Source organism: Thalassophryne amazonica, chromosome 19 (assembly GCF_902500255.1).
Source record: "Thalassophryne amazonica chromosome 19, fThaAma1.1, whole genome shotgun sequence".
NCBI lineage: Eukaryota > Metazoa > Chordata > Actinopteri > Batrachoidiformes > Batrachoididae > Thalassophryne > Thalassophryne amazonica.
Window position 1 is genome coordinate 15,848,440 of NC_047121.1, and position 25,543 is coordinate 15,873,982.

The 25,543-nt window shown below is 41.8% G+C and overlaps 1 protein-coding gene across 4 annotated transcripts in view; it reads right to left on the minus strand.

The window, feature by feature from the left end:
• slc4a11 (solute carrier family 4 member 11) overlaps positions 1 to 25,543 on the minus strand; it is a 333,676-nt gene that overhangs the window by 17,153 nt on the left and 290,980 nt on the right. For all 4 annotated transcript variants that reach the window (XM_034159880.1, XM_034159879.1, XM_034159878.1 and 1 more), the window contains 4 exons: positions 16,753 to 16,826; positions 6,630 to 6,870; positions 6,146 to 6,252; positions 2,769 to 2,934 (listed from right to left, as the gene is read on the minus strand). In XM_034159880.1, coding sequence (XP_034015771.1) covers positions 2,769 to 2,934; positions 6,146 to 6,252; positions 6,630 to 6,870; positions 16,753 to 16,826 — 588 coding nt within the window. The remainder of the gene's footprint in view (positions 1 to 2,768; positions 2,935 to 6,145; positions 6,253 to 6,629; positions 6,871 to 16,752; positions 16,827 to 25,543) is intronic.

The following is a 25,543-nucleotide window of genomic DNA, read 5'->3' on the forward strand; positions in this document are numbered from 1 at the left end:
CGTATAACAAAAATAATCATTTCGCAGTCGATGATGCATTTGCTCTCAGAACTTGGCTGATGAAGCCATTCTCTCATTGCTCCCAGAATCACAGAGAAAATACTGACAGCTACAGGTTGTCTCATGCTCACTGGGCTGTGGAGAATGCATTTGGAGCCTAATCTCAAAGGTAATTATTTATAATATATATTGTAATGGATTGGTAAAACAGTTGCATTTTCATTCCTTCTTATGAGTTGGATAACATATCTCAAATATTATGTTTAATGTAGATGTAACATCTCATCACAATCTAATTTCAGGTTCACATGCCCTGCACGCAATGACAAACACAGTGTTTTCAAACAGGTTGCGCAATGTTCATGACTAGTTCACGCAAGTGGCACCAAATTATTGCGTGAGGCGAGCCAAGCTTCCACATTCAGAGGACATGTCCATGTCCACTCCTCATGGACAGATTGCCAGCCAGAATACATGTTCGCTATCCACTCCTCATGGACAGATTGCGTGTGCGACCGCCAGATGCAGCTCCGCTTTGCTTTCACCTCCTCCAGATTTCCTACGATTTTGGCACGTTAATAAAGTCCAATAACTCCTGCTCACGGACAGATCACCAGCGTGAGGACATTCCCATGTCCACTTCTCATGTGCTTCATCACGCTGCAGCGGGTAGCTTTCTTTCACCTCCTGCAGTTCTCTCAAGATTGTGGAAAGTTCAATAAAGAAAAAGTCCATTAACTCCTGCTCATGGGCCGATCACCAGCAAGAGAACATTGAACATTTCCACGTCCACTTCTCATGTGCTGGGGTGAAAGTAGGATTTGATTCTTGCAGGAACTATGCCACTCAAAAACATTTTTTTGTTTGTGTGCTTTGCATGCTCGCAGCATGTTGAAGATATTACAGACACTGTCTACTGTGGCCTACTGCAACGCACTAAAATCTACTTCAACATGTCATAGATGGCACATTCTGTTGACTATTTTCATGTATTCATCAAATTTACATTTATTTTAGAGAAAATTTCTCTGAACTAAAGACAGAAAAATGCAGACTGGGATGCGGAGACCCTCCAGTACAGCAGAGCTCGTACAGTTCTTTGAGCCATATAAAGAAGTGTTTTTTGAGCACTACGATCACTGTAAAATAGCACTTGTGATCCCAGTGACTACTGCTTCTGGTGAACAGAGTTTCTCTAAGATAAATCTTGTGAAAACATGCCTCAGATCCACCATGAATGATAAGAGATTAAGCACAGCACTGAGTCTAGGAGGGCAAAGGCATTGAGTCTTGACTCATTTGTTGATCAGTTTGCCAGAAATAACCAAAACCGCAGAATATAGTTGCTGTAATAGTAGAGCAGTGTATGTATTTATATAATTTTGGATTGAGAAACTGAACCAAGGCTGCACCTAACAGTTATTTTCATTATTATTTCATTTGCTGATTATTTCCTCAACACAATACACTCTGTAAAATGTATTTTATATATACATATATATTGGTGTCTCAAATCTGACATTTTATCCCTCTGGGGTCGACGCCGTCGTATACGACGGCTAGGTACACGTTTTACTAAATTATGAATAACCTTTTAATGATATAAGATAGAAATTAACTTTTTTTTTGCTGAAAAATTAACTTTATAGTTATAGTTTGCTGTGTGTTTTGAATAAATATGTGAAAATTATTTTTCACTTTATTTTTTCTTTTCTTATTTCTGATTGTAAACCTTTATTACACTTATAAAACACTACTATGGCATGTATATTCTGAAAATACAGGTAGTCCTGAAAAAAAGAGATATACCACTTGATTGTGAGAACTAGGGTGAGCTTTTAACAGCAATAATAAAACATTTATGCCAGGTGAGTGAACTGTCCAAAAATGCCCTCAGACCCCAGAGGGTTAAACCATTCACTTTGGTTACAACGTTAATCACTAGTTTTATGAAAATAAAAATAAATCAAATAAGATTTCAAATCTTTGTATTTTCTGCCCTGGTTTGAATGTGCCCCTATGACAAACCCTTGGCCACTGGCACCCCCTCAATAAAATTGGTCTAGAATTGGATGTCCATCTACTGCCATCCAGTAGATGGGAATGTTCATGGCAGTGTGAATACCAACTGCCACACATTCGCTAAATCACTTAAACATTCGCCGAATCACAAACAGAATTTTCAGTTTTCAAATTACCTTTTTTTTTTTTTACAAATAAAAAAATTGACATATTTACAAATACAGATTTATTTGTAAAAACCAACACAAATGTTTTTACATATACAGATCAACCACTGATGACAGGAAACTAATTTTCCCATAATGCCTTTCGGCATGTGTGTCTGTAAATGCTAAAACCTTCAAAATTAGTCTGTATGGCTGTGAAAATTATTATTATTTTTTTTGCTCCCCTTCTTTTCTCTCTGGTCACCAGGTCTTTTGTTGAGAAAAGGCTGATCTGACACAGAAGCACTGTCTCGTTGTGTCAGTAGCTGCCAGTGTGCTGTAGTCAATACTAAAATTTATCGGTCTTTAGCTGTAACTTCCACTAAATTTTTTTTAGGGGTTTATCGGTTTAGCTTTATAAAAATTATATAAACTTTTCATTTAGCGGACTAATGGTTATCTGTGCCCACCACTGGTGAAAATCACCCACTGAGGTGATTGCTGCGATACAACATCCCAAATTTTGTACTTTGAGGCCCAGCTTCTATCCAACCGCTTTCGACACAAGACTCATCTTGAGAATGTACAAGAGCTGATTACCTGTTCTCTGGTGCATTGGTCAGTGATACAACAATGTTCTGGTCGATGAAGATGAGAAGGGCCAGGAGGAAGCCGAGGCCCATTGCACTGACAATGTTCATAGCCGAAAGACGTTCAAATGGAGCCACGTTGAAGATGGGCCGGTCATGAACTTTAAAGACTGGAACTGTTCAGAGGAAAAAACAAACAAACATTTATTTATATATATATATATATTTGTCATTAGACTTTGAAAAATACTTTATTTCTGAATGGTCTTCACTGTGTTATGTGATATGTTATGATGTGGATTATCCTTAAAATATTGAGTCATAAACACTCGATAACGCTTCTCTCCTAAAATGACTGTACAGAACAGTATTTTGGAATAAAGCCACAACTCTACTTTTAATGATGCCTCAAATTCAATCTTCCCGAAAATTCAGGAATCTATTGTCATAATCAGCAGTTTGAAAGCATGTTTTAATGAATCACGTTTCTGCATCAACAAACACTTTCTGTTTTTCACATGGTGCACATCTCAATTTAGATTTGTTTTAAACTCAGATTTCACTTAATTGACCAGAAAAAGCAACCATCTTTGTAACCTCATGAATTATTAGGATGTAAAGGAAAAGAAAACTGGCACTTAAATAATTATTTGCTCAAGGGATTGGAGCTCATCTCTGCTTTTGTGTCAACTCATGAAGAACAGCTGCTGCCTTGACAATGATGAATAAGGATTTAAGATTAAAGAATGCAGGACATAAACTGAAAACATCTAAAGTGTTTTTGTCTGTGCTTTGATTCAGGGACATAAAAAGATAAAGTCATCAAATTAGTGATGCATTTCATTTTGGAAGCTTGCCTTTTATGTAAGTAAATGGATCTCATGTGCAATTCTTCTTGCAGGTTTCTACAGAAAAGTAAACCAAGTCCCTAAATTGTAAAAATATTGTATACAGTCCAGAGCTGTCAGAAACAATTACTTTTTTAATGACTGTTTTACCAAGGTCATCAATGACAGCTACATTCTTGAAAAACGTGTTCTTTAATTAATGCCACATTACTTATGTATGCAAGCTATCACTCTAGCCTGTACAGTACATCCTGAAAGTATTCACAGCACTACACTTTTTCCACATTTTGTTATGTTACAGCCTTATTCCAAAAGGGATGGCGCAGCAAAAGCCCCACCATGTTGAAGCCTCACAGGACATGTTGTGACATGCTCACCTCGTCCACAATTTCTCGGATAGTCACACGACTGAAAAGCCACTGAAAGCCGTCTAAATCTTCCGAATGGTGCAAGAGCTGGTCAAGAGCCGCGATCGACAGGCAGAAATGACCATTTCATTCGCCATCAGCCGATGGCGAATCCGTCGTGACGAAGCCTCCGCGTGGCTTTCCAATGACAAAATCTCTTGTTAAAAGTGAAATCTGCCGGAAAATGGCTGATGTCCAGCTCTTGTGATAACCAAAGAAATTGCACACGATGGTCCCGGATCCATACAGCGATCCGTTTAGAAATGAAATGGTCGTTTCTGCCTGTCGATCGCGGCTCGGAGTGCAGCGCGCCGTGCGCCATTATTTTCACCGAAAGCCATGTAAATTTTCTGAATGGTTTCCAGCTGCCTGTCTCTAACAGTTTCTGAAAAAATTCTGATGGAACAAAGCCCAAATCATTCCTCCATTTCCTCGCAATGAAAAAACGACGAGAGGGGTGGACCAGTGCTCACTCAAAGCCTGCCCACAGGCGATTGACGCAACCGACAGGCGTGAAAAAACTCACGCATGCGCACGAAGGTTCAAGCTTGGCTGACGTAAAAACATATGAATCAAATCCATATATTTTTTTGCATAAAATAAAAAGGTCGGATACTTTTCTCACAGACCTCGTATTTGCTCATTTTGAAATGGACGTCTGCAACACATTTCAAAAAAGCTTGGACAGGGGAAACAAAAGACTGGGAAAGTTGATGAATGCTCAAAGAACACCTATTTGGAACATTCCACAGGTGAACAGGTTAATTGGAAGCAGGTGAGTGTCATGATTGGGTATAAAAGGAGCATCCCCAAAAGGTTCAGCCGTTTACAAGCCCTTTACCACTTTGTGAACAACTGCGTGAAAAAAATAGTCCAACAGTTTAAGAACAATGTTTCTTAACGTTCAATTGCAAGGAGTTTAGGGATTCCATCATTGACAGTCCATAATATAATCAGAAGATTCAGAGAATCTGGAGAACTTTCTACACGTAAGCGGCAAGGCTGAAAACCATCATTGAATGCCCGTGACCTTCGATCCCTCAGGCGGCACTGCATTAAAAACTGACATCATTGTGTAAAGGATCTTACCACGTGGGCTCAGGAACACTTCAGAAGTCACTACATCTACAAGTGCAATTTAAAACTCTACCATGCAAAGTGAAAGCTATACATCAACAACATCCAGAAACACCTCTCTGGGCCCGAGCTCATTTGAAATGGACAGACGCAAAGTGGAAAAGTGTGCTGTGGTCTGATGAGCCCACATTTCAAATTGTTTTTGGAAATCATGGACGTCGTGTCCTCCAGACAAAACAGGAAGAAGACCTTCCAGACTGTTACCAGCGCAAAGTTCAAAAGCCAGCTTCTGTGATGGTATGAGATGTGTTAGTGCCCATGGAATAAGCAACTTACACTCGTTGATGGCACCATCAATGCTGAAAGGTACATCCAGGTTTTGGAGCAACACATGCTGCCATCCAAGCAACATCTTTTTCAGGGACGTCCCTGCTTATTTCAGCAAGACAATGCCAAGCATCACCACACGTGTTACAACAGCGTGGCTTCGCAGTAAAAGAGTGCGGGTACTAGACTGGCCTGCCTGCAGTCCAGACCTGTCGCCCATTGAAAATGTGTGGCTCATTATGAAGCGTAAATTACGACGACAGACTGTTGAACAACTGAAGTCATACAACAAGCAAGAATGGGAAAGAGTTAAACCTACAAAGCTTCAAAAATTAGTGTCCTCAGTTTGCAAACACTTATCGAGTGTTGTTATAGGGAAAGGTGATGTAACACAGTGGTAACCATACCACAGTCCCAGCTTTTTTGAAATGTGTTGCAGGCATCCATTTCAAAATGAGCAAATATTTGCACAAAAACCATAAAGTTAATCAGTCTGAACATTAAATATCTTGTCTTGTGGTGTATTCAATTGAATATAGGTTGAAGAGGATTTGCAAATCATTGTATTCTGTTTTTATTTACATTTTACACAACGCCCCAACATCATTGGAATTGTACATATGATATAGTTCTGTCTGACTTAGACTGAAACACACCATGCAAGATTTAAGAAAGAAACATGGAATGCTGCGCTCTACCTGTCCATTAAAGCAAGAAATGATACTAACGTTCAATGTCATTGAAAAGGTAGGAGCCGATGAAGGAGAACATGAGTACAGAGATTGGCAGTGCACAGTCGGACAGCACCTCCCTCACTTTGGCATGCAGGAACGGACTGCAGGACAGAAGGAGTGAGGGGGAAATAGAGGAACACATAATAGAAGAATACAATTACTGTGCACAGGACAAGGACAATGGCTGTAATACTGACACTGCTTAAGTACATCTGTGTGCCTTTTGCTTACACAATTGAATCCAGCTTTGAGTTTGATTTGATTACTGGGCACAGTCAGAAGTAGAATATTAATGCTTATTAAATCACAGGCTGGAATAGAAGCTTTGACCAAAGGAGGAAGTTTTGTAAAAGCTACTCTGGAAAGTTTATGGTTGCTCTGTCACTACAGAAAAGCTTTTGTGTCAGACCTGAATTCATCCGGCTTCCATCCCAGCACAAATTAACCTTATGTGGTGATTTATCTTTCGAGTGCGTACCTCCTTTTAAACTGGTAGAGGGTGTAGCCCATCCATAATGTCCCCATCATCAGCAGAAGGCAGAGGACAGGCCTCTCTCGAGTGCACTGGATAAAGGATTCTGGAAACGCATTGAGCGTCAACCCCGCCACCATCTCACTCCTGTTTACCCACGTCACATTTCCACCCTGGCTGGGCAACTGGCGGAAAGCTTCTATACTTCCATTTGAGAGCGTTGGTGCGTGGTAGTACTTGTGAAAGACTAAAATCACATTCAGTGTTTGGTTAGCGAGCATCACAATGAAGACCTACAATGAAAACCTGATTTTAACATTTGAACATTTCTTGTTAACATTTAAAATTTGGGAAGCACAGGCAACAAGTAAATTTATAACAAGAGGAACTTTAGTTGAGAAGTGTACTTCTGAAAAGTGTTTAAATAGCATATCTGCGTTATACCTGAATGCATACAATACAGATGCATTTTGAATATTGTTATATCAAACATTCTTGAGTTAAAGCAGCCTGACAGAATTTTAATTCACATTTAGTGCTTTTAAACTGCAACCAAATAACCAAACCTTACCTCTTCCCATTCCAAAAATGTTCTCATCCACTTGCTTGCACTCATACTTCAAGTGCATATCTCTGGTGAATGAAATTTCAAATGAACTGACTCTTCTAAATAAAGAATCATGAAAATATCGATGTACTGTATTTTATTTCTGGTGTCATATGCCCTGAAACACGAATTCATAATCATGGAGAATTTAGCTTGATTTCATCCACTGCTGACAAATGCTCAGAAATGTTAGCCTGCAGGGAAATCTTCATTTTAGTGATGTCATCTTTGGAACCATCCCCACAGAGCCATTTGCCATTTTCATTGAAACGAATGGGGGAAAAAATAAGTTTTTTGCAGCAGGAATTCTGTGTTTTTTTTGTGGATTTTGATGGTGAATATATTGAAATGGTGAACAGGTGAGTTTTTATAAGGTCCAGCTATACCAGTCATGATGTTTATTGCTTGTACAGCTTTCCCAAGGATAACATTTTTGAAGGTGAAGTGGAAGTGGTTTGCCCACCCCTCCCAGGACTGACATGAAATGTCTATCCCACGTTCTGCTGGGAGCTGATGAGTCACAGAGAAATAATTATTTCCATGTCATAGATGTGACCATGAAGACTGTTGGTGACAGCTGTTACAATCTTAATGGGAGAGCTGTGACATGGACACTGGACCGGAGGTGAAATGTCTCTCCCATACTCGACCGGAAGCCGGTGAGTCGTGGAACAAGAAGAATTTTAATCCATATATTTAGAAGTGTGACCATGAAGACTGACAGAAAGTGACTGCTGCTACAATCTTAACGGGACAGCCGTGACATGGACACCAGACCAGCCCCCAGTCGTTTAACAGCGTTACCTGCTTACCAGATCAATGACTGTGGATGGACACATGACAGAAGCAACACAAACGTTACAACAGCGATTGGATGTTTACTGACTGTCGTGTTTGTACAATTTGGAAGTTCTGAAAAGAGATAAGGAGTGTTTACACACGGAGCTGTTTGGAAACGGAGCAGAAACGACATTCTATGGCGTGCGAACACAGGAGGAGTAAACTCAGTGGATGCATCTCTCAGGGTATGTATTTATTAATACTTTGTGCTTATTCGATCTTACTTAGATGTATTTTGATTTTTTTTTTCTGAATCTAAAAAGCAACCCGGATTGATATGCTGGTTTAAGTCCGACCATTAAATTAACTGGATGCAGGCGGAATGACCTTCAGGCAGCTAAATGTCTGTTCCAAAGGTTACGTAATGATTCTGGATCAAAATGGCTGTGGATCTGTTGTGTATTTTTTTGATGCACCCTGGCTTATTTTACTTTTATCAGCTAAATCAGGGCCAACATAAGTTTAAAACTTGGAAGAAATGACATAATCTGGTACATAGGTTTTTAGGGTTAGGGTTAGTGTAGATAAGATAGTGTAGAGTGGAGTGAGATATGTGCCCTGAAACTGAGACAACACACTGTAGGCTAGAGAGCTGACCCACATCTTGAATATAAATGAGGGAACTGACGTTACACTGTTGTACTGTTACACCGATTATATATTTTTTCAGATGATGATATGATATTTGATGATGATATTTTGATGATGATATTTGATGTCCACTTTTTATGCAAACCTAAATATACTGAATAAAATCCAGGGCTGTCATGATTAGTTGATGTAACTCATTATGTAGATACTGAAAATGTATCAATATTTTTAAATGATTTTTACATTTTTATGAATTAATTGTAGCTAAAAGTATAAAGAGCTTATCATGTATTACTATAAAATTATTGCCCTCATAGGAATGTCCCCTCCACTACACACACAGTACAAATCAATGAGACATTTCAAAACATCCTTAAATCTAAATGAATAAAACTTAAATGTGTTTCTTCAAGATTGTTGTGGTATCTGTTTGACTGGCAGATGATCCCGCCACACACTACTGTATTCGGACCCCACTGACTGCAATCACATTTTTTATTAGACAGCATGTAACACAGCCTGATGTAAGAATTTGGAAACCACGCAAATCTGTGGGACAAAAAAAAAAAAATGCACAGATGAATTCACTGATGTTACTTGAAAACATTTTGGAAGAAAGTGTCTGCAAAGTGGCACAGGTTAATGCTATGTAATGGAATATGAGCTCAGATCTTATTTTACAAAGTTTCTGAAAATTAAGTGCTTGCAAGTGGGAATCTATAAAACAGAAGAACACCACATTCAAATAATTTATATTCGACTATAGACACTTTGGAAGGAGGAATTACATGATTTAATAAAATATTAATGATGTATTAAGATTGGGTGCAGTGAAGTCTGGGGTGGTGAACTGTAGCTGCAGGCTGGGGTCAATCTCTCGATTGGTTTATTTATTACACTCTGTCTCTGTTAGTGGCTGAGTTTAACGATCCTCCAGAATAACAACAGAATAATGAAGTGGAGGTTTGCCTGTATCCTCCCTATTAGCTTCACTATCTCACTGTTGGCCAGAAAAACACTTGTGGAAATCCCTCAACAAAAACATCTCTAATTAGTCCACTAATCAAATCAGTGGTTTCATTTGGTCAAAACATTTTTTTCTTATGGTGAATTTTCAAACAAGAACTGAATTAACCATCTGCTGTTGCGTTACCTTTGAGAAATTCTGTACTTTTTATTTATTTATTAATTCATTACTAGTTTGTAAGTTGACAGCACGGAAAGACGGCACCCGGGGCAGGTTGGGTTAGCAACCCAACCTGTAATCTTTCGTGAGAGAGAACCCAATCAAGCTACGGAAAGCCCTACAGTGAGATACCCCCAGGAGATCCCGAGAGGGGGGGAGGATGAGATCTCCAATCAGACGGACCACACGGTGATGACCCAGGCAAACGGACAAACGATGAACGTAACATGCATTTGCAGAAAGCTGTGCAAGAACCATCGTGGCCTGAAAATCCATCAGGCTAGAATTAAATGCTTGGAGAAAGACAATGAGGTACAACGCTCAGGTCTTGTACCTGGTGAGACGCAGGAGGAGCCCGGCCAGGAGGCAACCCACAGAGCCCAGTCCCTCCACGTACCTCAGACTCTCAATCCCAGCAGAGTAAGTTCACAGCAGCGGATTAAGTGGCCCCCAGCCAGCAAGAGGAGCGAGTGGCAGCAGTTTGCCAAGGATGTGTCAAACATCATCCAGGCCACAGCCAAAGGAGACGCGGACAGCCGACTCACATCAATGACCACCATCATCATCAGCTATGCCTCAGAAAGATTTGGGCAGGTGAACAAAGGAAAATCAAAACCCACTTCCTACACAATGAGCCGAAGGGCCACCCGGATACATCATCTGCGCCAGGAGCTTCGTACCCTCAAGAAGCAGTACAAGGCTGCAGCTGAGGAGGAGGAGCAACCCTTAGCGGAACTGAAAAACATCCTGCGCAAGAAGCTGATGACTCTTCGCAGAGCAGAATGGCACCGGAGACGGGGGAGGGAGAGGGCAAGGAAGCGAGCGGCTTTCATCGCCAACCCCTTTGGCCTTACCAAACAACTACTAGGGGAGAAGCGCAGTGGCCGGCTTGAGTGCTCTATAGAGCAAGTAAACCGCTTCCTCCAGGACACTGTGAGCGACCCTCTGAGAGACCTGGAACTGGAGCCCAACAAAGCTCTCATCAGCCCAGATCCCCCAACAACAGAGTTCAACCTGAAGGAGCCAAGCCTGAAGGAGGTTGAGGAGGTCGTCAAGGCGGCCCGCTCTGCGTCAGCACCAGGCCCCAGTGGAATTCCTTATCTGGTCTACAAGCGCTGCCCGGAGCATCTACGGCACCTGTGGAGGATCCTGAAGGTGATTTGGAGAAGGGGAAAAGTGGCCGACCAGTGGAGGCATGCTGAGGGAGTTTGGATCCCCAAAGAGGAGAACTCGCGAGACATCAGTCAGTTTCGATCCATCTCACTGCTGAGCGTGGAAGGGAAGGTGTTTTTTAGCATTGTCTCACGAAGACTGACCGAGTTCCTCCTCAAGAACAGCTATATTGACCCATCAGTACAGAAGGGAGGGATCTCTGCTCCTGGCTGCTTGGAACACACTGGGGTCATCACGCAACTCATCAGAGAGGCCCATGAGAACAAAGGCGACCTAGCTGTGTTGTGGTTGGACCTGGCCAACGCCTACGGGTCCATACCACACAAGCTGGTTGAGCTCGCTCTCCACCTCCACCATGTTCCCAGTAAGATCAAGGACCTCATCCTGGATTATTATAATAACTTCAGGATGAGAGTTACTTCTGGGTCAGAGACATCGGACTGGCATCGCATTGGGAAAGGGATAATTACAGGCTGCACCATCTCTGTTGTCCTCTTCTCCCTACCCATGAACATGGTGGTCAAGTCAGCTGAGGTGGAATGCAGAGGGCCCCTGACCAAGTCAGGTGTACGACAGCCCCCCATCAGAGCCTATATGGATGACCTCACCGTAACAACCATGTCGGTCCCGGGGTGCAGGTGGATCCTGCAAGAGCTCGAAAAGGTCATCACCTGGGCAAGGATGAGCTTCAAGCCCTCCAAATCACGATCCATGGTGCTGAAGAAGGGGAAGGTGAGTGACAAGTTCCGCTTTTCCATCTCAGGAACTATCATCCCAACCATCACGGAGCAACCCGTGAAGAGTTTGGGGAAACTCTTTGACTCCACCCTGAAGGACTCAGCAGCCATCCAGAAGGCCAGCTTAGAACTTGGAACCTGGCTCACCAAGGTAGACAAGTCTGGCCTGCCTGGTAGGTTTAAAGCCTGGATCTACCAGCATTCAATCCTGCCCCGCATCCTGTGGCCCCTGTTGATTTATGCAGTCCCAGAAACAGCAGCTGAGTCCCTAGAGAGGAAGATCAGTGGCTTTCTTCGAAAGTGGCTGGGACTTCCTCGCAGCCTTACCAGTGCTGCCCTGTACGGAATGAGTAACATCCTGCAGCTTCCTCTCAGTGGTCTCACAGAAGAGTTCATGGTGGCACGCACCAGAGAAGTTCTACAGTACAGGGACTCAAAGGACTGCAAAGTGTCAGCAGCCGGCATCGAGGTGAGGACAGGAAGGAAGTGGAAGGCATGGGAAGCAGTGGAGCTGGCAGAGTCATGCCTAAGACAGAAGGCATTGGTGGGCACTGTGGCAACAGGCAGAGCAGGCTTGGGTTACTTCCCAAAGATCCTCATCAGCCAGGCCCATGGGAAGGAAAGGCACCACCTGATCCAGGAGGAAGTCAGAGCGGGTGTGGAGGAAGAGCGGGTGAGCAGGGCAGTAGGACTACGGCAACAGGGAGCATGGACAAGGTGGGAGAGTGCACTACAGTGCAGGATCACCTGGACAAACATCTTGCAGCCAGATTTTCAGTGGGTCCGCTTCCTGGTGCAAGCTGTCTACGATGCTCTGCCAAGTCCAGCAAACCTCCATGTGTGGGGGGAAAGTGAGACACCTTCCTGCCCACTGTAGCCTCAGCCATCAGCTCCAGCAAGAACCATCATGCTCCAAAGAAGGCAATCTCCTTTGTTAAAGTTGGAGAAAAACCCAGAGCAAACCAACATGCGACATCAGGACTACTCCACACAGCAGCTGACTGGCACTTGCAGGTTGACCTGGGTAGGCAGCTGAGGTTCCCCCAACACATCGCAACAACATTCCTTCGCCCAGATATGATCATGACCTCTCAGTCTTCGATACAGCTAATCATTCTGGAGTTGACAGTGCCCTGGGAAGAAAACATCGAGGAGGCCAATGAGAGGAAGAGGGCTAAGTGCCAGGAACTGGTGGAGGAGTGCAGGGAGGGAGGCTGGAAGACGGTCTACGAGCCCATAGAGGTAGGCTGCAGGGGATTTGCAGGGCGGTCTCTGTGCAAGGTCATCAGCCGCCTGGGCATTGTAGGAGCAGCAAAGAAGAGGGCCATCAAGTCCGCAAGCGAAGCCGCCGAAAAGGCCACCAGGTGGCTTTGGATGAAGAGGGCAGATCCGTGGGCTGCTACTGGGATGCAAGTCGGGGCTTGATCACCCCCGGCTGGGTCGCCTGGGTGAGGGTGTATGATGTTGCAAGACCCGAAACACCTGATGACCCCAGGATACATCACTGATGATGCATCCCAGTGCATCCATGAGGTGTATTTTGAATATGTAAAGTTCTATAACTTGTACGCTGGTGCGATTTATTTACCAAAAAAAAAAGTTTTTTTAAAAATAATAATAAACAATAAAAATAATAATAATACAATAACATGCTTTTGGAGGGCGGTATGCATTTTCAAGAGGCCCGACATCCATGCCCAGTCGCCTAAAATGACAGCTATTTTGGGCGACAGGATGGATGGAGGGACTCAGAAAAATGCATACCACACGACAACAGCATGTTATTTGCATTATTATCACTTTTTACTGAGATACACAACACGTAACACATACATAAAAAGTTGGCTCACTTAACTTCTGCCGCCTGGCGCGCGCGCTGCTGTTCAAATTCAGCAGTGTGTCCTCATCAAGCTGGCTGCTTTAGCTGCTGTTCATTGTCGTACTATCCATGAGAAAATCATCCAGAATATCCATATTGGGACCAAAACACACTTCTTGCCTTTTCATCTTTTCCTCTGCGGACAGTTTGTTTTTTTTCCCCTCTGTGGACAGTTCTTGGGCTGCGCGCGCACCATGACGTAATTTGTTTATGCACAGCGGGCGGGTATAGCCAGATACCGTCAACGTAAATCTATGATACTGACCTAGCAACACCCCGGTAAAGTGATAATAATGATAATTATTATCCTTACCATTATAACTATATGGGGCTTTCCCAGGAATCAAAGCACTAAACAGATTAAACTCCAATAATAAAAGAATAAAGGTTAATAATAAAAAAAGTGCACTGCATATATGCACAAAAATCCCAAATTAAAGAGCTGATAATACAGAAAAAGGTGAGCATTTTTTCCGCTCTTCAAGAGGCATTTTTAACAGGTGTATATATTATATCCCGTGGTGACATACTGCAGAAGATACATTACTAGGGATGTGGAGATTAATTGATACGAATCAGTATCTAGATAAAAACGTGCGCGATGTGAGTGTATCGATTCATTCAGTGTACATCGATTCAATTATCTGAAATCGCGATGCATCGGCCGCTGTGTGCTTGCATCGATTTTTTTCCTAGGCACATTGAATGCACCATCACTGCTTCGACTGTCGATGGAAGCCTGAAAGCACATTTCTACCACAACAAATCTATTTCAAAATGGAGGCTCGCGAGAACAGCAGCGAGCAGTTGGAAAACGTTTCTGACGCACCTAAAACATTTAAATCAGCCATTTGGAGATATTTTGGCTTTTTTGTTTAAAGATGGGAAACTTAACAAGACACAGGTTGTTTGGAAAGAATCCCGTGGCCATCGCTGCGCCACTCAACAAGTCTGGTAAGAAAGTATCTCAAATGACTTTTGCCAAGGTGGTACTCTCTCAATGAGTGACTCACTTTTAATTCACTCAATGAGGGTGACGCTGTTTTACTGTTTAGTGTACTGTTTCAGTTCTGACAGTGTGATCAAACAGTTTCCACATATGAGGGAACTGATTCTTGTTCCTTAATGTTGCATCTGGTAAATTTCCTGTTTATAAGGAGTAAAACAAATCTTCTGCCTCTATTAGAATCAGAAGAAGAATACCATAGTACCATACTGAATTGCAGCTTGTTAAATTTTTGGTACAATTTCTTTGCATCATGTTGAATCGCATCATATTGCACCGAAACGCATTGTGAGGAACTGAATCATCATCAAATACGTATAAAATCGCATCGAATAGGGAACAGGAATGAACCGTATCGCATCGTATCGTTGGTACTGGCAAGCAGTGATGCTGGTAACACGTTACTTAGTAACGTGTGACTCTAATCTAACCACTTTTTTTTTTTTAGTAACGAGTAATCTAACGCGTTAATCTTTCCAATCAGTAATCAGATTAAAGTTACTTCTCCAAGTCACTGTGCGTTACTATTATTTTTGCATTGTGGGTCGATAACAGCATTAAACTTTGTCCATGGGGAGGGGGTCGGGGTTAAACTGAACTGCCCACTTTAAGTGAGCTGTGAGCTTTTCATGCGCGGTTTTCTGCAGCAGCTAAGACTCGACCTCACCTCTTAAAGCGCAGTGACAACAGCACACCTGCACTGAGCTTTACAAAGATGTTTTTAACGAGCTGCTTCGTATCTGCTCGTTAAAAACAGCTGATCCACCGCGACGTGTCAACAACTAACACTATTTTCCACTCAAATGCACCTAAACTGTCTTTCTGAGGACCACATGATGTGAAATGCAATAAAACTTTCTTACCTGTAAATCTGGTCATGTTTTCTGCATAAATAAATGTTAACCATTCTTTGTGCTGAAACGCCAAAGCAGGGGCAAATCCAGATGGAATGGGGGGTGGGGCAAGGATGTGCCCCCCCTCCACCCAAACACACAACACCCCTAGATTAAAGGTCCAGTTTCGAAGCCTTTTTTTTTTACTACAACCACTAATACTACTTATAATAATAATAATTTCGACAAGTAAAATGTTTAGAGAGAATTTAAATGTTAGAAAAATGTTAGAAAGAATTTAATAGTTACATTTATAAACAATGTAGGTTAGAAATTGCAAGTTTTACTGTTACAGTGCTGTCAACAGTTAAATATGAGGTCAAGAAAGAGGTCTTTATTTTACTTTTATAAAACAAGTATTTATTTTCATTGAAGTCAAGAAAGGGTGACTATAAAGTGAGTTTTGGCAAAACAAGTATCACTGTCATGTTCAGGTGGCAGAGGGTTGTTTTCGGCAGCTGGGGAAAGTAACTAAAAAAGTAACTAGTAATCTAACTTAGTTACTTTTACAATTGAGTAATCAGTAAAGTAACTAAGTTTCTTTTTCAAGGAGTAATCAGTAATCAGTAATTGGATTACTTTTTCAAAGTAACTGTGGCAACACTGATCGCAAGATGCATTGTATTGTTGGTAGTGTATCGAGAGGCATATTGAATCGTTGTCAGTGATGAGATTCACATCCCTATACAGTACAGTTTAATAAAACACTACGTTTTAAGAGAGGCTTCTGAAACATTGTATTTCTCTACAATACAGAAAGAACGAACCTGTCAGTTTTTAATTAGATCCTGAAATGAGCAAAGAGCTCTAATGACGAATCAACAAAACAAAGGATTTCATCACTCATCAATGTCAGTACTGTGTTGAATAATCAACTGGTGACTAAATTTTAGGTACTACATCAGTTTCACTTGGAACAGTCACACGATTTGGTATTTTCTCAGCTCACATAATTTAAAAATGAAATATGTGTCTACCGTGGAGACACCTTGGCCAGATCTCATTAAGTCAGGACTGACAGTGGATGTGACAGCAGGTGCGCTAATAGTGTTAACAAAATATCTGATTAGTCAGAGCTGACAACGAGCTCTTAAATTGCACAGCCGAAGTGTCAGTAATGAGGCAGAATGAAGCCACATTAGAAAGAATGCGTGACTGATCTATATGGGCTGAGCTGTGAGAAGAAGCGAGCCATCTGTCCCGTGTCAGTGACTTACTTTTGACTGTGCCTTTGACTGCATCCACCACAAATGCAATGGAAATGAACAGTGCAATGACCTCTTCTGTAGACCTGGGGAGGAAATTATAAATCACAGAAATGACAGTCACCCCCCAAAATAAACATAAGCTCAAGTAACGAACACACAAAACTAGAATGGCACGTCCAAAAACAGAAGTAAAACCTCTGAACATTAAAGTGCAACTGACATGGTTTGTTATGCTTTACATAACATGATTGTACATAATATACTAAATCTCAAATAATACATTAAAAATCCTTAACAGATAATTTGCAGTTTCCCAAGATTTAAAATTCCTTGAGCAAATTCAGTTTTACCACTTCTCACTGAAGCCACAAAGCATATGTGATGTCACTCCAGGAAGCCTTTGCTTCACTGCAGCTTCAAAGCACAAACACTGGATGTTCGATACTGATAAGAAAAGATGTCATTTAGCGTGAAAATATGCCTCATACGTGCATTGTAGCTGAGTGCTCAAATGGGAGATTCCATAGGCAGAATGTGAGCATTAACACCGAACATGAAGAACTACAAAATAGATCTATATTTAGAGTATATTTTCTAAGGATCAGTTTGTGGAAGGGCCCGTGCTTTCTTCTGAAATGGAAATAAACATAACCTGAAGAGGTATGTGAAAATGAAAGCCAAAGTCAGATAAAATGCATTTTGAGGGTGCTAATGAGACAATGTCTCAGAGGTGAAAAGTCACGGTAAGTCTTTTTTTTTAGTATGTGTGCTCTGTCGAGAGCACGACTAAGAGAGGCAGACCAAATGATTGAGGTCAAATCCAGACACATTATTGGGGCACACGCCTCTGCCTAACAGAGGTGTGCTGGGTTGTGACTTACACATTGATAAAGATCAGACTGTTATGTGTCGGACGCAGCTCGGAGAACCGACCAGCGTTTGAAGGACCCAGTATGAAATAAGCAGAGCACGGTACAAAGGCTAACTGAATTTAATACATAACAGTGATAATATAATAACAAAAGGTGCGGCCTGGCGTGGTGCGCTCCCAGCAGCGCTAACGGTCCGGAGCCAAGAAGCTGTTTCGGACCCAAGGACCCCGCCGACACCCCCCAGGTGGCCGCAACAACCGAGTCTGTGAAAGAAGGAACCATTATGTGAGTCCACACTCTACACACAGAACACTTAAAGGTGTACAAACAGCAAACACTTCCTGGCTTGATTACTGATCAGCTTCCCAACCTGCAGGCATGGAACATCCAGTTCACAAAACTCCACTGCAGTGGAAGCTGATACATGACTAACAAACAGCTCAATACAATAAGGTGTGAGGGACACCACATTTACTGACTGTATAACTGTTAGTCACAAAATCTAACGTACCTCAGGAAGTGTGCTGACGAGCATGAAACCTCACCCCCTCCTCTTTCACAGACTGTGCATCAAACCTGGACGTTCTCAGCATCCGCTGCTGATGAGATGGCTCCCGAGACGACGATCTCACCCGTCTGGTCACAAGGTCGAGTCTCTGGCAAATACACACTGTGCACTCCAGTCTTAAATGCCAACATGTTCCAATCCATCCAGATGCACCACAGCTGTGAGTCCTGACGAGTCGCAGGTGATCAGGGTGAGGTCCTGACAGCCTCAGCAACACAGCCACTCAGTCCCAAACGCACGCCACCTGGGAGAAAAACCAAAAGACAGAAACAAACCGGCAGCCAGGCCCCCCCAGCCATATAACACAGACCAACTGTCAAAACTAATGACTCTTGCCAGTTGCATTTCGTCAATGACGCAGTGCATCTTGTCCACGGCTCCAGCTGCCACCTTAGAGCAGGCTGTACTATCCAAAGCAGGCTGTCCCGTCTAGAGCAGGCTCTCAGATCTCCAGTGTACCAGTATTGAATACTGAGTCCATGCTGTTCACACAGAGAGCTGGAGACAACAGGAGCAAGCATGCCTGAAGTAGCAGAGCTTTGCTCTGAAGCACTGACTTGAACCAGGACGGCGCGGCACCAGTTGGCCTGCTCTCTTAAACTTCAACCAAGTGTTGGTTTTCATGTGAATGGAGATATTATTTTAGGAGGGATTTATTTCAAAAACCCACTTAAAAAAGTAAAATAAAACTTGTGTTTATGTGAAACAGTCCGGTGTAAGATTTATGTTGGCAAAATTCTGGGATTTTGTGTCCAGTATATATGCTATTTAATGAATATAAATAACAATTTAATATTACTAGTGCAGTACCTATAGGACGTTTGTATTCCTATAGAAAATTAGGCGTTTAGGCAGATTTTTCATGAATGGTCATATGAGGCTGTGTTTGAAAATGGGACGTAAAAAAAGGTGTACTCATGTTATATTATTATTTGAATATAGTACTTCATATTGTTTTAAAAATGTTTTATTATCAATTATATGAAAATAAAAGGATTCCTATTAAACAGGTTACTGGAAGAGAGTCAGACAAAATGAAACAGAACATTTAGAATATTTGAAACAACAAATCAGTGTCCCACATCCTATTTAAACTTGAACTCACAGAAAATATAAGATTTTATTCAGCTTATATACTTAATAAAACATTGGACAAATTATGGGAAAATATAGTATTTTATTCAGCTTATGTACTTACTGAAACGTTGTACAAATAGTGGGAAATTTCTTGGTGTTCACAAAAAATGGATTTGAGCTAACATCTCCTCAGTGTTGTCAAGTTAAACTCAGTTGCAAGGAACACTGACAGCGTCCCTTTCAAAGTAAAAGTATTTGCTGGGACGCTGGCATTAAATGTTTTATTGTGAAACGGTTTGCAACATGAATAGCGAGCCACACCATCTTGGAAGTACGAATGTTACAAGGTTATTAGAAATAAAGGTTTCAAAATAACGGTTTTAAAAATTAATAAATAAAGGTTTCAAAATAACGGTTTTGAAAATTAATCTCCAAAACTTTCCTAATAAAGGATGCACATCATTATGCCATGTGCAAGCCATATCCAAAAGCTGAGGTCGATCTAATAAACAGTCAGAGAGATATGCTAGCCACATACCCACACACAGACGTTTCTTGCTTTATAGATAGATTAGATTAAATTTTGGGAAATCCCGTTTCTGTCACTTGCATCTTGTCAGAATATATTTGCTCCCTTTGTCATTTGCTTCAGATTCATTTGTGTCAAATCTTATCATCTGATCATGAAATATAACTGCCACATTATCTTCTGTTAGCGTATGAAGTGTCTCATAAGAGCTTTCAGAGACTGACAAAATAACATTTCTCATCAGAGTTGCTTATGGGGATTAATGTTGTTTTTGGCACAGCAAGCCTGTTGATGTACTAAGATTGCCACATTTCAGCTGCTTTTGGCCTCAAGAGACTGAACAGTGCTGTTGCATAATATAATCTGCATTAGGATCACAATTCATTCATTGAATTCCCACCCAAGAAACAGAATAATGTATGTGATTCAGCTGCACAAAAACAAAAAGAACATGCCAATTGCACTTCAAAGATGCTGTAAATAATTTTCCTGCCACTAGATGTCACATTAGCGCCAGCATCTCAGCACCAAACCACTGCCTCCCTCCTTAGCCACTCCTCCCCAAACCTCCCAATTCATCATGGAGCAGAAGGAATGCCAGATGGAGTCTCAACAGATCAAATGGCTCTTCATGTAGGAAAAGCCAGATGTATGTTGAGTCTAGTCCACAGTCTTAGTCAGAGGCCTTTTCACCGCTGCACTTTGATCTTGACTGATCAATACCACTATTTATTCACCATTAGGATCTAATGTTTACCCAAGTATTTGGAAATTGTGAACACAAAGGAATGAAGGAACAACAGAAGGAAAGAGAAAGGAGTGTCATAAGTATTTCGACTTTGTGGATACACTTAGTTCCGTAAGTACATCCATACATGACATTATAAGGGTGGCATGGTGGGCTTCTTCCCACTTCCAAAAACATGCAGATTAGGTCAAGTTTTGACTCTACATTGTAGGTGTGTGCATGTGTCTGTCTGTCTATATGTGGCCCTGAAATAGACTGGCATCCTATCCAGGGTTTTCCCAGCCTCACGCAGTATGACTGCTGGGATAGGCTCCAACACCCCTATGACCCTTGTTTGGAGTAAGTGGGTAAAGAAAATGAATGAATATTACATTATAAGGGCAGCACAGTAGCTTAGTGGTTAGCAGCACTGTTACCTTACAGCAAGAAGAACCTGGGGTTGCTTCCCGCCTGGTCCTTTCAGTGTGGAGTTTGCATGTTTTCAAAGTGTTTGAAAATGTGCTCCACGTGCTTCTGTTTCCTCCCACTTCCAAAGACATGCAGATTAGATGAACTGGTGACTCTAAATTTAACGTAGGTATGCATGCGGGTGTGAAAGGGTTCATTTGTCTGTATGTGGCCATGTGATAGACTGGTGTCCTGTCCAGTGTGTATTCCTCCTTTCGCCTTATGACTGTTGGAATTGGCTCCAGCCCCCCTCCAGTAACTCTTGAATGGAGTTAGTGGGTATAGAAAATGATTGTATATTACATTACAGGCATATTATATATATATATACGTGGTCTGTCCATAAATTAACGGTCCTTTTTATTTTTTTTTTTAAACTATATGGATTTCATTCATATGTTTTTACGTCAGACATGCTTGAACCCTCGTGCGCATGCGTGAGTTTTTCCACGCCTGTCGGTGACGTCATTCGCCTGTGAGCACGCCTTGTGGAAGGAGGAGTCCCGCCCCCTCGTCGGATTTTCATTGTCTGGAAATGGCGGAATGAAAAGGACTTTTTTTCCATCAGAATTTTTTCAGAAGCTGTTAGAGACTGGCACCTGGAAACCATTCGAAAAATTTATCTGGCTTTCAGTGAAAATTTTACGGGCTTCACAGAGAATAAGGACTTTAACTACAGCTTTAAGGACCCCTTTAAGGACGCCTTTAAGGACGGTCGGTGCGCTGCGCTGTGAGCTGCGACGATGCGGCACAAACCACTGGATCATTTCTAAGTTGATGGCTCTGTGGATACGAGACCGTCGTGTGCTCTTTCTCTGGTTATCACAAGACCTGGACATCAGCCATTTTCCGGCAGACTTCACTTTTAACAAGAGATTTTGTCATGGAAAGCCGCGCGGAGGCTTTGCGCGTCACGACCGATTCGCTGATGAAGCGAGACAAAGGAACACCTCCGTTTCGGAGTGTTAGAGGACAAGTTGGGACATGTCTATCTTTGCTTTCAGTGCTTACCAGTCGAGTGAGTATAAAAGAACTTGTGGAGAGCTGGACATGTCAAACTTGTCCTCTAACACTCCGAAACGGAGGTGTTCCTTTGTCTCGCTTCATCAGCGAATCGGTCGTGATGCGCGAAGCCTCCGCGCGGCTTTCCATGACAAAATCTCTTGTTAAAAGTGAAATCTGCCGGAAAATGGCTGATGTCCAGGTCTTGTGATAACCAGAGAAAGAGCACACGACGGTCTTGTATCCACAGATCACACCACAGATTTTCAATAATATTCAGGTTTGGGGACTGAGCTGGCCATTGCAGAATGTTGTACTTGTTCATCTGCAAGAATGCCTTAGTAGATTTTGAGGAGTGTTTAGGGTCGTTGTCTTGTTGAAAGATCCAACTTCAACTTTGTCACTGATTCTTCTTCTTTCTTCTTCTTCTTTTCTTTCTTTCTTTCTTCATGACTTTCTTTGCTAATAAAATTTTAACTATCAGAGAAAAAATGACTCATAACCATCCCAAAGACATATCGTTATCTTTGGCTGCTTTCAGTAATGCTGGTATTTGGTTGGACTCTTTCTCTCCGATTGTTCTGAGTTATTTTCATTAGTTACTTCCTCCAAACCATCAACATGTCTATTAGACCCCATTCCTACCAGGCTGCTCATTGAAGCCCTACCATTAATTAATGCTTCGATCTTAAATATGATCAATCTATCTTTATTAGTTGGCTATGTACCACAGGCTTTTAAGGTGGCAGTAATTAAACCATTACTTAAAAAGCCATCACTTGACCCAGCTATCTTAGCTAATTATAGGCCAATCTCCAACCTTCCTTTTCTCTCAAAAATTCTTGAAAGGGTAGTTGTAAAACAGCTAACTGACCATCTTCAGAGGAATGGTCTATTTGAAGAGTTTCAGTCAGGTTTCAGAATTCATCATAGTACAGAAACAGCATTAGTGAAGGTTACAAATGATCTTATGGCCTCAGGCAGTGGACTCATCTCTGTGCTTGTCCTGTTAGACCTCAGTGCTGCTTTTGATACGGTTGACCATAAAATTTTATTACAGCGATTAGAGCATGCCATAAGTATTAAAGGCACTGTGCTGTGGTGGTTTGAATCATATTTATCTAATACAGGGGTGGCCAAGTTCAGTCCTCGAGAGCCACATTCCTGACACTCTTAGTTGTCTCCCTGCTCCAACACACCTGAATCCAATGAAAGACTCGTTAGCAGACTTTTAATGAGCCTTTCATTGGATTCAGGTGTGTTGGAGCAGGAAGACAACTAACAGTGTCAGGAATGTGGCTCTCGAGGACCGAACTTGGCCACCCCTGATCTAATAGATTACAATATGTTCATGTAAATGGAGAGTCTTCTTCACAGACTAAGGTTAATTATGGAGTTCCACAAAGTTCTGTGCTAGGACCAATTTTATTCACTTTATACATGTTTCCCTTAGGAAGTATTATTAGAAAGCATTGCTTAAATTTTCATTGTTACGCAGATGATACCCAGCTTTATCTATCCATGAAGCCAGAGGACACACACCAATTAGTTAAACTGCAGGAATGTCTTACAGACATAAAGACATGGATGACCTCTAATTTCCTGCTTTTAAATTCAGATAAAACTGAAGTTATTGTACTTGGCTCCACAAATCTTAGAAACATGGTGTCTAACCAGATCCTTACTCTGGATGGCATTACCCTGACCTCCAGTAATACTGTGAAAAATCTTGGAGTCATTTTTGATCAGGATATGTCCTTCAATGCGCATATTAAGCAAATATGTAGGACTGCTTTTTTACATTTGCGCAATATCTCTAAAATTAGAAAGGTCTTGTCTCAGAGTGATGCTGAAAAACTAATTCATGCATTTATTTCCTCTAGGCCGGACTATTGTAATTCAATATTATCAGGTTGTCCTAAAAGTTCCCTGAAAAGCCTTCAGTTAATTCAAAATACTGCAGCTAGAGTACTGACAGGGACTAGAAGGAGAGAGAGCATATTTCACCCATATTGGCCTCTCTTCACTGGCTTCCTGTTAATTCTAGAATAAGAATTTAAAATTCTTCTTCTTACTTATAAGGTTTTGAATAATCAGGTCCCATCTTGGGACCGTTGGGGTTTTTCTGTAATTATTGTATGGCTTTTGCCTTGCAATATAAAGCGCCTTGGGGCAACTGTTGTTGTGATTTGGCGCTATATAAATAAAATTGATTTGATTTGATTCATGAACATTGTTCTCAAGAATCTGCTGATATTGACTGGAATCCATGTGACCCTCAACTTTAACAAGATTCCCAGTACCTGCACTGGCCACACAGCCCCACAGCATGATGGAACCACCTCCAAATTTTACTGTAGGTATCAAGTGTATTTCTTGGAGTGCTATGTTCTTTTTCAGCCATGCATACCGCCCCTTGTTATGTCCAAATAACTCAATTTTAGTTTCATCAGTCCACAGCACCTTATTCCAAAATCAATCAATCAATCAATCAACTTTTTTCTTGTATAGCGCCAAATCACAACAAACAGTTGCCCCAAGGCGCTCCACATTGCAAGGCAAGGCCATACAATAATTATGAAACACAGTCTACAAAATGAAGTTACCACACATACCACAAAATGAAGCTGGCTTGTCCAAATGTACTTTAGCATACCTCAAGCGATTCTGTTTGTGGTATGTATGCAGAAAAGACTTCCTCTGCATTACAGCATCATACAGCATCTCTTAGTGCAAAGTGCGCTGTATAGTTGAACGATGCACAGAGACTATCTGCAGCAAGATCTTGTTGTAGCTCTTTGGAGCAGGTCTGTGGGTTGACTATGACTGTTCTCACCATCCTTTGCTTCAGCTTATGAGATTTTTCTTGGCCTGCCACTTCGGGCCTTAACTAGTTCTGTGCCTGTGGTCTTCCATTTCCTCACTATGTTCCTCACAGTGGAAACTGACAGCTGAAATCTCTGAGATAGCTTTTTGTATAACTATGTTGTTGAACAATCTTTGTTTTCAGGTCATTTGAGAGTTGTTGCCACTCATTAGAAGAGATGCAAAGAGGGGAAACAGTTGCAAATGGCCACCTTAAATACTCTTTCTCATCAGTGGATTCACCTGTGTAAGGAGGTCAAGGGTCACTGAGCTTACCAAACCAATTTCTTGTTCCAATAATTAGTGCTAAATGTATTCAAATCAATAAAATGACAAGGGTGCCCAAATTTATGCACCTGATTAATTTTGTTTAAATAATTATTGCACGGGCAGCATGGTGGCTTAGTGGTTAGCACTGTTGCCTCACAGCAAGAAGGTCGTGGGTTCAATTCCCGTGGCCTTTCTGTGTGGAGTTTGCATGTTCTCCCCGTGTTTGCATGGGTTTCCTCCGGGTGCTCCGGTTTCCTCCCACATCCAAAGACATGCGGGTTAGGTGGATTGGAATCTTTAAAAAAAAAATTGTCTGTAGGTGTGTGTGTGTGTCTGTGTTTGTCTATTGTGTAGCCCTGCGACAGACTGGCGTCCTGTCCTGGGTGTACCCTGCCTCACGCTCTATGACTGCTGGGATAGGC